We start from the raw sequence: 10,304 nt of genomic DNA, 5'->3' as shown, positions 1-10,304 counted from the left end.
GGAAACAAATAAAATGTTGTCATCTTGTGCTTACCTCTCAGTGTCTGCAAACAATCACAGAGGTCAGGGCCTCACTGTAAAAACCATGGGTGGCACTAGGGCGCTTTAATTTAGGAATAATTTTCTGCAAGCAAAGACCTAAAATTGTGTTGTTATTCACAGGAAAATTTACATCAGTGACATCATAGTATAATTTGGTTCTATGAAGAATTCTTCTGCAGGAACCTTTGCAATTTCCCTTCAGTCTTGTTAAGTTTGGTTCCAACAGCAGCTTACTCCTTAAAAAGAATTCAAATTATTTAATTTTAGGCCTCAGAATGTCTACAAATGGATCATTTCATTTAGTGTCAATTGTATGAAGCTTTAACCCTGTGTGATTAAAAGAGAATGTTTGTTGGTCCTGTAACAACAGAACAAAACCTAAATGGAATCAGTCAGACTTGGCTAAAGTACTTACATTCATTACTGAAGTACAATAAAAGAAACCTGTGTAAAAAACAAAAGAGACAAAACCTAAACCGTAAAAGTATAGAATCTAGGGTTTTCCTCCAATAAGAAAGAAGCGGAGCCTGAAATGTACACAAAATATAGAAGTAAAAAGAAGGCCTTTGAAAGACAGTAATGTAGTATCACTTGATGACATTTCAACTTGAAATGAAATCAACTGCTGCAATCTACCTTAACAAGCCTGTTTTTAAAATTAAAGGAGAGAAATAAATATTTGTGTTAGAATTGTGTTAAAAGGTAAGCAGTAAATGTCATTGGACAAAATAAATACTCAAAGACAAATACCTGAAAACTCATTAAGTACAGTGGCAAAATATTTGCATTTCATTATTTTCCATCTAGGGTAACAATGGTAGCTCAATACCAGCCAGGTCTGAGTTTGAAATTGAGTTTTACATTTTGTGTGTGTGTCTGTGTGTGTGTTCTGAAGATTGTTGTGTGTTGAAATGGTTTCTGTCAATTTTCATCCAAGTGCAAGTTAAGCTAGATCCCTCTGGAGCATATTTAGAGCTGGTAAAAAAACCTGTTGCACCAAATGTAAGTAAGTTCTTTAATACACGAAAGTAGTCTACAACTAGCAGAAAATTATGTCAGAAAAAAGTGAAATGGATACAAAAAATTGATTTGAGTCACATATTTGGATTTCAAAGACTTTGAATATGCAATTTTAATTATGGAAAATTGAGTTAGAATCTCAAATTCAAATTATGGGATTCTAACCCAATTTTTTTGCTTTTACAAGGCATCAGAGACTTCATGGGATTGGGTTCAAGTGGAGCGTCTGTATGATGAGGCATGGGTTGAGGGCACAGAGGAGCCAGAGTCTATTCAGCTGAGAGCAATGTCTCACCAAGGTACCAAAATTTCTTCATTAACAAAGACACACAGACATCAGAAGGATGAGGTTTGGGGTTGTTCTGGCGGACGAGGGGGTGGTCTGTAAACACACCTCCCCACTGCTGCTCTGACTCGCTGTTCCAGACTTGACGACTTGTTTTTTGGCAGCGGTTCCTCGTAAATCACTCGCAAGGCCTTGCACAATGTGACTCACATTCATAATCTTGGTGTTTCGGGAGGCCACAAACACCACGCCCTTCTCTTTCCTTCCATAATGCTGTCCGGTGTATTTTTCCTGGAAGTAGAGCACAGATACTTGAGGGGACAGCAGGACCACCGTGGTATCTTGTTTGTTGGTCATATTTATTTTTAATCTTTGGATTGAAATAAAAATATGACTACAGTATAAGTCTAAATTTTAGGGTGAAATGCACTGAATTTAAGTTCAGAACAGTTCAGACAGATTTAAAATGTAATTTTTGTGTTTTGCCCCACAATAATTCCTCGCTACACACTGAAGTGAGCATCTGCATCAGTTGATCGACCTCAGCCCTCCACACCTGGGTGTTGGGCACACTCTGTAAAGCGTATTTAGAACACACTTTCAGGGTGGATGAGAGGCTGGTGTGGCTGGTGTGCAAAGTCAAACTCTTAACTGTCAATTAGCAAAAGGCCAACAGAGGCTGCAGGTTGGGGTGTACAGAGAGGATCAGCTATCTTAACTTACAAAGCCTCCAGTCATCTCATGGTGTTGAAATTAACACTGTCTCACATGGGGGGGGGGGGGGGGGGGGCAGCAAAGCTCGGAGGTAGAGTTTCTGTCTAGCAACCAAAGGGTTGCTGGTTCGATCCTCACACATCACTGTGACCATGTCGAAGTATCCTTGATCAAGATACTGAGCCCCCAATTGCTCCTGATGTCCCTGCGACAGACTGGCGACCTGTCCAGGGTGTATCCCGCCTTTCAGCGATGTCAGTCGGGAACCCTGAATGGACAAGCGGTATAGATCATGGATGGATGGACTTACTCTCTCACACACACACACACACACACACACACACACACACACACACACACACACACACACACACACACACACACTTGTGTGAGGACTGCAAAAGGTTTATCAAAAAAGCAGATTAGGAGGAAAAATATATGTTTATCATTTCTCATTCATAGATGATACATATGCAAGACCACAATTGGATTCTTCAAAAGTTTAGCCTGCATCCCTGAACATTTGAAGTCTAAACAAAAATTTTAAGTGGCAAAAGATATAAAAACCATATTTAATTAAAACAATAATAATGTTATATCTACATATGTTTTTTTATCAGGAAAAAAAATACAAGTGAAAATCAACTTTTATTTATTTATCATCCAGACTCTTTGAGGACCCCTTAAGTTCAACAGCTACAATGTCTTTTCATTACACCACTTTATTATAGCACACATCACATATTTATAGATCTACAATACATAAGCCTTTTTCTTATTTTATTTCATAATCCTGGTATCTGCTCTCATTAATGTCATTTCCAAGAATTCCTTTGTAAGAAGTTAAATATGGCCTTGCTAACAGTAGAACTAATGGTGCAGGTAGCAGCTATACTGCCTCCTCTGGTGCTCCTCCATGTCTTGAGTCATGAATTTCTATTGTACCTGATGCAGCCTAAGCAAGAGCACATGCAGGCCTGCGTGATTTTATTGGGATTATTTATTAAACACCCATGTTTTGAAATTGATGTTTTGATACTTTGATAAAATAAATTAAAGGCATTCAGCGTTCATTTTCTCATCCTCATTCAAGTGGTATCTTTTAAAAACAGAGCTTTTACAAAGACAGCCACTGTATTTCCTTCGTACTTAGAGAGACAAATTCCTAAATTTGAAAAGCCAGTGTAGTGGAGGTTCTCAAAGATGTGAGCTCTTCATGAGGGGACCTTTGCTCTGCTCTGATCGGCCCCTGCCAGCTGCAGGTCACATTGCTGCTTCACTACTGTTTGCCTGTGGCCCCATGACCCTCCAGCCTTCATTTACACCATGGTGTGGACCACTCCATCACTGCTCTGGGACCCAGCCTCTGTTGGCCTGACACACACATCACACCAGTGACATCATGAGTGCAGGACTAAGCCAGCAGTCTCAGGCATGAGCTCAGAGTGAAGCTGAATCAACCATCAAATACTGTCATTCTAGATATTTTTTCTGTTTTACGTGGTTGAACATTTTGTTTTGAGCAAATTCATATCTATCTATCTATCTATCTATCTATCTATCTATCTATCTATCTATCTATCTATCTATCTATCTATCTATCTATCTATCCATCTATCCATCTATCATCTATCCATCTATCCATCTATCATCTATCTATCTATCCATCTATCTATCATCTATCCATCTATCCATCTATCTATCTATCTATCTATCTATCTATCTATCCATCTATCCATCTATCTATCTATCATCTATCTATCTATCTATCCATCTATCCATCTATCTATCTATCTATCTATCTATCTATCCATCTATCCATCTATCATCTATCCATCTATCATCTATCTATCTATCCATCTATCTATCTATCTATCTATCTATCCATCTATCTATCATCTATCTATCCATCTATCTATCATCTATCTATCTATCGATCTATCTATCTATCTATCTATCTATCTATCATCCATCTATCTATCTATCTATCTATCATCCATCTATCTATCATCCATCTATCCATCTATCTATCTACCTATCATCTATCTATCTATCATCTATCTATCTATCCATCTATCTATCATCTATCTATCTATCTATCATCTATCTATCTATCTATCTATCTATCTATCCATCTATCTATCTATCTATCCATCTATCCATCTATCATCTATCTATCTATCTATCTATCCATCTATCATCTATCTATCTATCTATCTATCTATCTATCTATCTATCCATCTATCATCTGTCTATCTATCTATCTATCTATCTATCTATCTATCTATCTATCTATCTATCCATCTATCATCTGTCTATCTATCTATCTATCTATCTATCTACACACACACACACACACACACACACACACAGACTACTTTTACTTATCCTCTTGGACTTTTTAAGACTTACTTGGGATTATTCTGTCCTGAAAACTTTATAGTAAAACTGAGTTAACAAGTAATTTTTTAAACCTTTTCTCGGAGAAAAAAAATTACAGCAGAATTGTCATTAAGTTATAAATGTTTACAGTTTCATACTGTAAATAAAAAAATACAGCATAACCACAGTATTTCATATGTTACAGTTCACTACTGATGTGGAAGGGACCTCTATGTAAAAGGTACTTCACAGTTAAAGCAAATGTTACACAGCATAAAACTGCAAGAAAATGATATATTTTAAAAACAAAAACAGCCACGCAATACTAAAAGCAACAAAAACAAATGAAACCAAGATTTTATGACAGTCAAAACCAATAAAATATACATTATTTATACATGTATAACATTATTCTGTTGAGTTGCTGGTTAATAGAAGATTAACCAGCAACTCAACAGAATAATGTTGACAGGCAAACAAAGCAAGAAGTGAAACTGATTTTTACCAGTAAGATGAGGATGAATGAAAGAGCCAGCTTTACATGAGCACTTTTAATTTAGAGCTGATTATGTTGAGGATGGTTTATGTCCATCCTTGAAGCTGATCCGATGGAATTAATTATGTAATATATCATAACCAATTCACTCCCAGATGTGAGCATTTTAGGTCGATGCTCAATACCCTACTTCACATGCAGACCTGAATGTGTTTGCCACATGTCGCACCAGAATGCAGACTATAACAAACAGTTACCAGTGAAGGAGAAGAACCATGATAGATTTCCTAAACTGGACACTTCTCCATCACCTTCATTTCAGTTAAATGTCAAAGAAGCCACATTCACTTAGCATAGCAGTGTGGCTGGTGCTATTTAAGGAAAACTCATATTGAGGTGTTAAGTTCGATGATAGAGCTTTGATGCCAAAGGACAAGTGAGACTAGGACTGCAAGATGTCTCCAGTATTACCAGAGGACTTTTCAAAAATCTGATTAAGCTTGTTTGTCCTTCAAGATGATACAACTTCATTGGTAGTGTACCTGTTTCTTTTTTTTAATTTAGTTTTATATTTTTTACTGTGTGTTAAAATGCTTTGTTTCAGGACATTCCTGCTGTTGAAATCAGTAGTTTACATAAAACAGATCAAATGAAACCCACATTTGAGCAAACAAACCTTTTTAATTTATTATTAAATGACATAAATAAAAACTCACGGTGAGTTCAAATACAAATAGATAGTTATGTACATGTGTTTGAACAGGGTGATTCTCCAAGCAGGACAAACCCCTGCCAGTATCCAGAGGGCACTTGTATCTTAGTCTGATGGCAACACATGGGTTGCAATCAGAGTAGGCACATTTACATGGAAAATATTGGATGTTAATTTATTTTATATACAAAGATATACATGTTTGTGTTAGCAAAACCAATTCTCATCCTATATATTTAAGAAAATGTCCATCTATGCAGTTTTGTTGTGTGCTGCATTGGGTGTACAGAGTAATAAACATTTTGAGGTTGGGAATTACTAAGAGCAACAAGGAAGCTTTGACCATACAGCTATTGTAGTAGTTGTGTACCACTGAGATTGTCTTTCAAGTCTTTTAATTATTTGCACATCACTAATCTTCAATATATTGGATCTTCTTCCAGCCATCAGATCACCGGGCTGAGGAGTCGACGCTCTACAGCTCAGTAGCTCTGAGCAACAGGAGCCCAGGATGCAGTCAACCTGGCGATGGAGCTCTCAAATTGGGCTTCCCCGACCCCAACCTCACTCAGGCTTGGGTCATACATAGAGGAAGGTGAGGAGACAGGCAATGAGGAGGCCAAGCCGGAATAAGAGGAGCTCCTAAGGAACTGGGAAGTCAAACCCCCAGGTATGGAGCTGGAGGCTGTGCCTGAAGGGGTAAGTGTAGTCCCAGCTACTGACCATAGGCTTGGGTACTGACTGTAAATCAGAAAGATGAAAGGAAGGTTAATTTAATTATTCTTTATAATTTTGGTTTAGTATTAAATCATAAACAGTAATTCCCGTAAACTCTATCCTTCTATTTATGTATTTGAGACTTTTTTGAACCTGTGGAGGCTCACCTTGAATTTGATGAAGAGTTGGTGGTGTGGGACAGGGTGCCCATGCCTGTTGAGTTGGGGATTTGAAGAGCAGACCAGCTGTCATGAGCAGGCAGACTCCCAGAGCTGTTGTCCATGTAGTTGTCTGGAAAGGAAGAGCAACATCAGCCACGTTTGTTACTACATTGTGTGTGTGTGTGTGTGTGTGTATATATATATATATATATATACACACACACACACACATACATACACATACAACAGTGTGTGTGTGTGTGTGTATATATATATATATATATATATATATATATATATATATATATATATATACACACACACACACACACACACACACACACACAAACACACACAAACACACACAAAGTAGCTATATGTATACACACACACTTCATCTGAGTAGGGTCTTACTAGTGCTGGAGGTACGGTGGGGATAGTGGCTGGGGTACGGAGCAGCTCTGTGGCTCCTGAGGCTGGAGTAGCGTTCACAATAGGAGCCAGAGGAGTGTCCCGCTGTACCACTGAACTGAGGAGGACTACTGCTGGGGCAGATAGGACTCTGGCCTGGGAGGAACCAACCTCCAACTATGGAATTAAACCAATATAGTTCTGTCAGTCATTATTAAAACTCACTTGGCACCTTTGCACACACTTGACTTGAGATAAGGATGCTCGCTTGCATTTTGTTCCTGTTCATTAAGCTTGAGAAAGAACTCAAACTAGAATTAGACCAAGTATATGGAAGAAAAAGACACTCACGTTGAGAGTAGCCAGACTGTTGGCTGTCAGCATTGTGATCAGGGACTTCTTTATGATCACTCCTGAAATCAAAAGCAAAAATATAAGTGCATAAGTACAATGACCTAAATGTATACACAAGTAAAGTGAGTAGAAGTACTTCACTTGTTCTGTATTTGATATGTAGCAGTATCAAATATGTGTATCCCATTAAAATAAAGGAACTGTACTTTCATCTATTTTGTCTCAAACTGGTGCATTAAGTATTTCTCCTTCATTGAAATCCATTTTCAAGAATGCTTTTTAAATTTAACGTAAAAATAGAGGAAGCTGGGCGGCACAGTGGTGTAGTGTTTAGCATTGTCCTATCACAGCAAGATGGTTCCCGGCTCGAGCATGGGGTATTTCTGTGTGGAGTCTGTGTGTTCTCCCTGTACCTGTGTGGGTTCTCTTCAGGTACTTCGGCTTCCTCCCACAGTCCAAAGACATGCAAGAAGGGACTAGGTTAAACGGATACTCTAAATTGACCATAGGTGTGCCTGTGAAGGCGAATGGTTGTCTGTCTACATGTGTTTGTCCTACGATGGACTGGTAACCTGTTCAGGGTGAACCCCACCTCTTGCACAAAGGTAGCTGGGATAGGCTCCATCACCCCTGCGACCCTTAACAGGATAAGCAGTAGGAAATGGATGGATAGAGGAAGCTTAACTATAAACTCCTCTTTCCTTATTTTTGTAACTCTAGTAATCTCAAAGGGCCTTTTACAATGTCTAAATTACAGTCTAATTACTTTTTGTGCCTAATTAAATTGAAGAGGTCCCAACTTTATGACTTATACTAAATTTGATGATGGCAATTTCAGTGCTTGACTCTTCATCCACCTCTGTTAGTAATTCTTGCTCTTTGATCATACCTTTCTTTGGCGTCCAAGAAAGCCTTAGCAAAGGGATTGTGCTTTATCTTCAGCGCAGTGATCTGTGAGGAAGGAATGAGGAGTTAACAGTTCATTTAACATTGAAGAGAGTCAATCATTATATAAATGATGATGGAAGCACATCTGACCTCTTCATTCTGGTAAGCAGTGACAGCAATGAACTGTGTTTCTGGGAAGGACTGGCTGCTGATCATTTTCTGGATTCCTCCAACCTTCACAATGTGTATCCTTGGCTCGTATTTGTGCAGAGAATTCAGCATGATCTAGAGAAATATAATGTTATTATAATACAAACGTGTCAAACAGTGAACAATGACATTATTCTGGGGTTAAACTAAAATGTAGCAGTTATTCATTGTAAATGAAAGTGAGTGCAGTTATTATGATAGAACTGTGTGTTTGATCATATATAATTTAAGAGTCCAACAGTGGATGTTGACCCGAATCGAGTACAGATTAAATATTGAACCCTTCACCTGTCCACCTCCGTTGAGTTTATTAGAGAGCTTGACTTTGCTGAAAGAGACGGGCGCTTTCATCCAGTGCGCTCCAAAGTTGGGGGAGTCCGGGTGGATGTAGACACAGCTGGGGCTTTGGGGCTCCGGCTTGCCTCCGGGAACCCATTCTCCGTTCACGTATTTCCATCGGTTGTTGTCTGCCGCCACGAAATCCAGCAGCACCGAGTACATGGCATTTGGGTCCAGGCCGCTGACGCTAGCCCTGAGCACCGGAAACATCCTCCTGGAAATCAGATAAGTGACGACAATTTATTTTATGCGTCCGAGGGTACATAAACTTTCCCTTTTCTTTTTTTAGGGCCTGAGTCTGAAGGTACTTCAGGCGAAGACCCTATTATGTTATTTCTAAATATTTTATTCAATAACAGATATCACTTTCACAAATTATCCCACTGCCTCTGAAAAGCCTCTGGAGAAATTTAGAAAATTTCGAGCACGTTTGTAACCCAACCAAAATAAATTTTTTACGGAGAGCCATTAAACTTGACATTAAAAAAAGAAACGTGCGTAAAAGTAAGTAAAAGGCACAGGGATTGCTCAGTCTCTGCCTTTTTACATGGGTGAGCCTACCTTCCCGTCTTAGTGACAATCATCTCATTGGTTAACTCTTTGAACTTGTTCCATAAGTCTGCATCCTCTAGAGTCAGTTTAATATCCCGCTCCGATGCGTCTCCCTTCTCGCTGCCCTTCTGGAACTCGCTCTCAACGGCGCTGAGAAGATGCTCCAAGCGCTGGTCGGAGTTGGTCGAGGTCATATTTCCAAGAAGTGTGTGTGTACAGAGAGAACAGAATCCAAAGCTTTGGGAGTCGCTCACAGAGAGAAAAGACCTCAAGTGATACTGGTTCTTGCAACTCGAGGCCTCTTCATTTAAGGGCCACAGCGGACCTCATGGGATGTAGGGCGTGGTTTGAAGCGCACACCTTACCTCTGTGAGTGATTTTTCAAAATCCGGCCCCCACAACAGACTGAATCTCTCGCAGCAATTTACAATGCGTGAAACTTTGCCCCGTACCATGACACCCCTGCCTTCTAAACCAAAATCCACTAAAATAATCCACTATTTCACATTTTGTAAGAAAATGCTGCCAGAGTCAAGGAGCCTCGAACTCATGACAGCGCTGCGGTGGATTCAAAGCTGTGTGTTTAAACAAAAGAGGGGAAGCAAGGGAACAGAGCCATGCCTTTGAACTCAGTTGTATATTTGCAAATAGTGCTCATCTTTTGTTGTGTCAAATCCACATGGCAGAGGACCTATGTTGACTGAGAAGAGGCCATTAGAGCAGACTCTGTGCTCCTGGTTTGGCAAAGTGTGGATGGCCTACAAGTGATGCCAGAATTTGCATAATGGGCCTGCATGACTCCCTTGGAGGCTGTGACATTAAATATAGCAGCCAGCTGCAGGAGGTTGATAGCATCAGATCTTTTTTCCTGCTCAATCAGGAACTTCATCATTCACTGAATTTGTAGTACAGAGTTTGTCTGCTATATTTGACCAACAAAACTTTGTAAATTATTTATATAAAGGACAGAAAGTAGAGCATGTGGTTGATGAATTAGTCAGCTGAACACTTGTAAAGTAT

The 10,304-nt window shown here is 39.2% G+C and overlaps 1 protein-coding gene across 1 annotated transcript; it reads right to left on the bottom strand.

Annotated features, from left to right (window-relative positions):
- Positions 1-5,690: 5,690 nt before the first annotated feature.
- On the bottom strand, positions 5,691-9,752 carry tbxta (T-box transcription factor Ta). The gene is made up of 8 exons (XM_086192877.1): positions 9,294-9,752; positions 8,682-8,946; positions 8,334-8,468; positions 8,185-8,246; positions 7,293-7,354; positions 6,945-7,118; positions 6,537-6,660; positions 5,691-6,393 (listed from the first exon to the last, which is right to left on the bottom strand). The coding sequence occupies exons 1-8, from the start codon at positions 9,476-9,478 to the stop codon at positions 6,135-6,137; spliced, it is 1,266 nt and encodes a 421-aa protein (XP_086049003.1). The 5' UTR covers positions 9,479-9,752; the 3' UTR covers positions 5,691-6,134.
- Between the last annotated feature and the right edge of the window lie 552 nt (positions 9,753-10,304).

Source organism: Aulostomus chinensis, chromosome 22 (assembly GCF_037954235.1).
Source record: "Aulostomus chinensis isolate RoL2024-O1b breed Wild chromosome 22, RoL_Achi_v1.0, whole genome shotgun sequence".
NCBI classification, from domain to species: Eukaryota; Metazoa; Chordata; class Actinopteri; order Syngnathiformes; family Aulostomidae; genus Aulostomus; species Aulostomus chinensis.
This window is presented reverse-complemented; position numbering and strand designations above follow the sequence as displayed.

Excerpts from the sequence above, each read along its gene's own strand:
- tbxta (XM_086192877.1), bottom strand. The coding sequence starts at position 9,478 with ATGACCTCGACCAACTCCGACCAGCGCTTGGAGCATCTTCTCAGCGCC. Across the intron at positions 8,469-8,681 it reads AACTCAACGGAGGTGGACAG|ATCATGCTGAATTCTCTGCA; the intron begins GTGAAGGGTTCA and ends ATATTTCTCTAG. Across the intron at positions 7,355-8,184 it reads TTCTTGGACGCCAAAGAAAG|GAGTGATCATAAAGAAGTCC; the intron begins GTATGATCAAAG and ends TTTTGATTTCAG.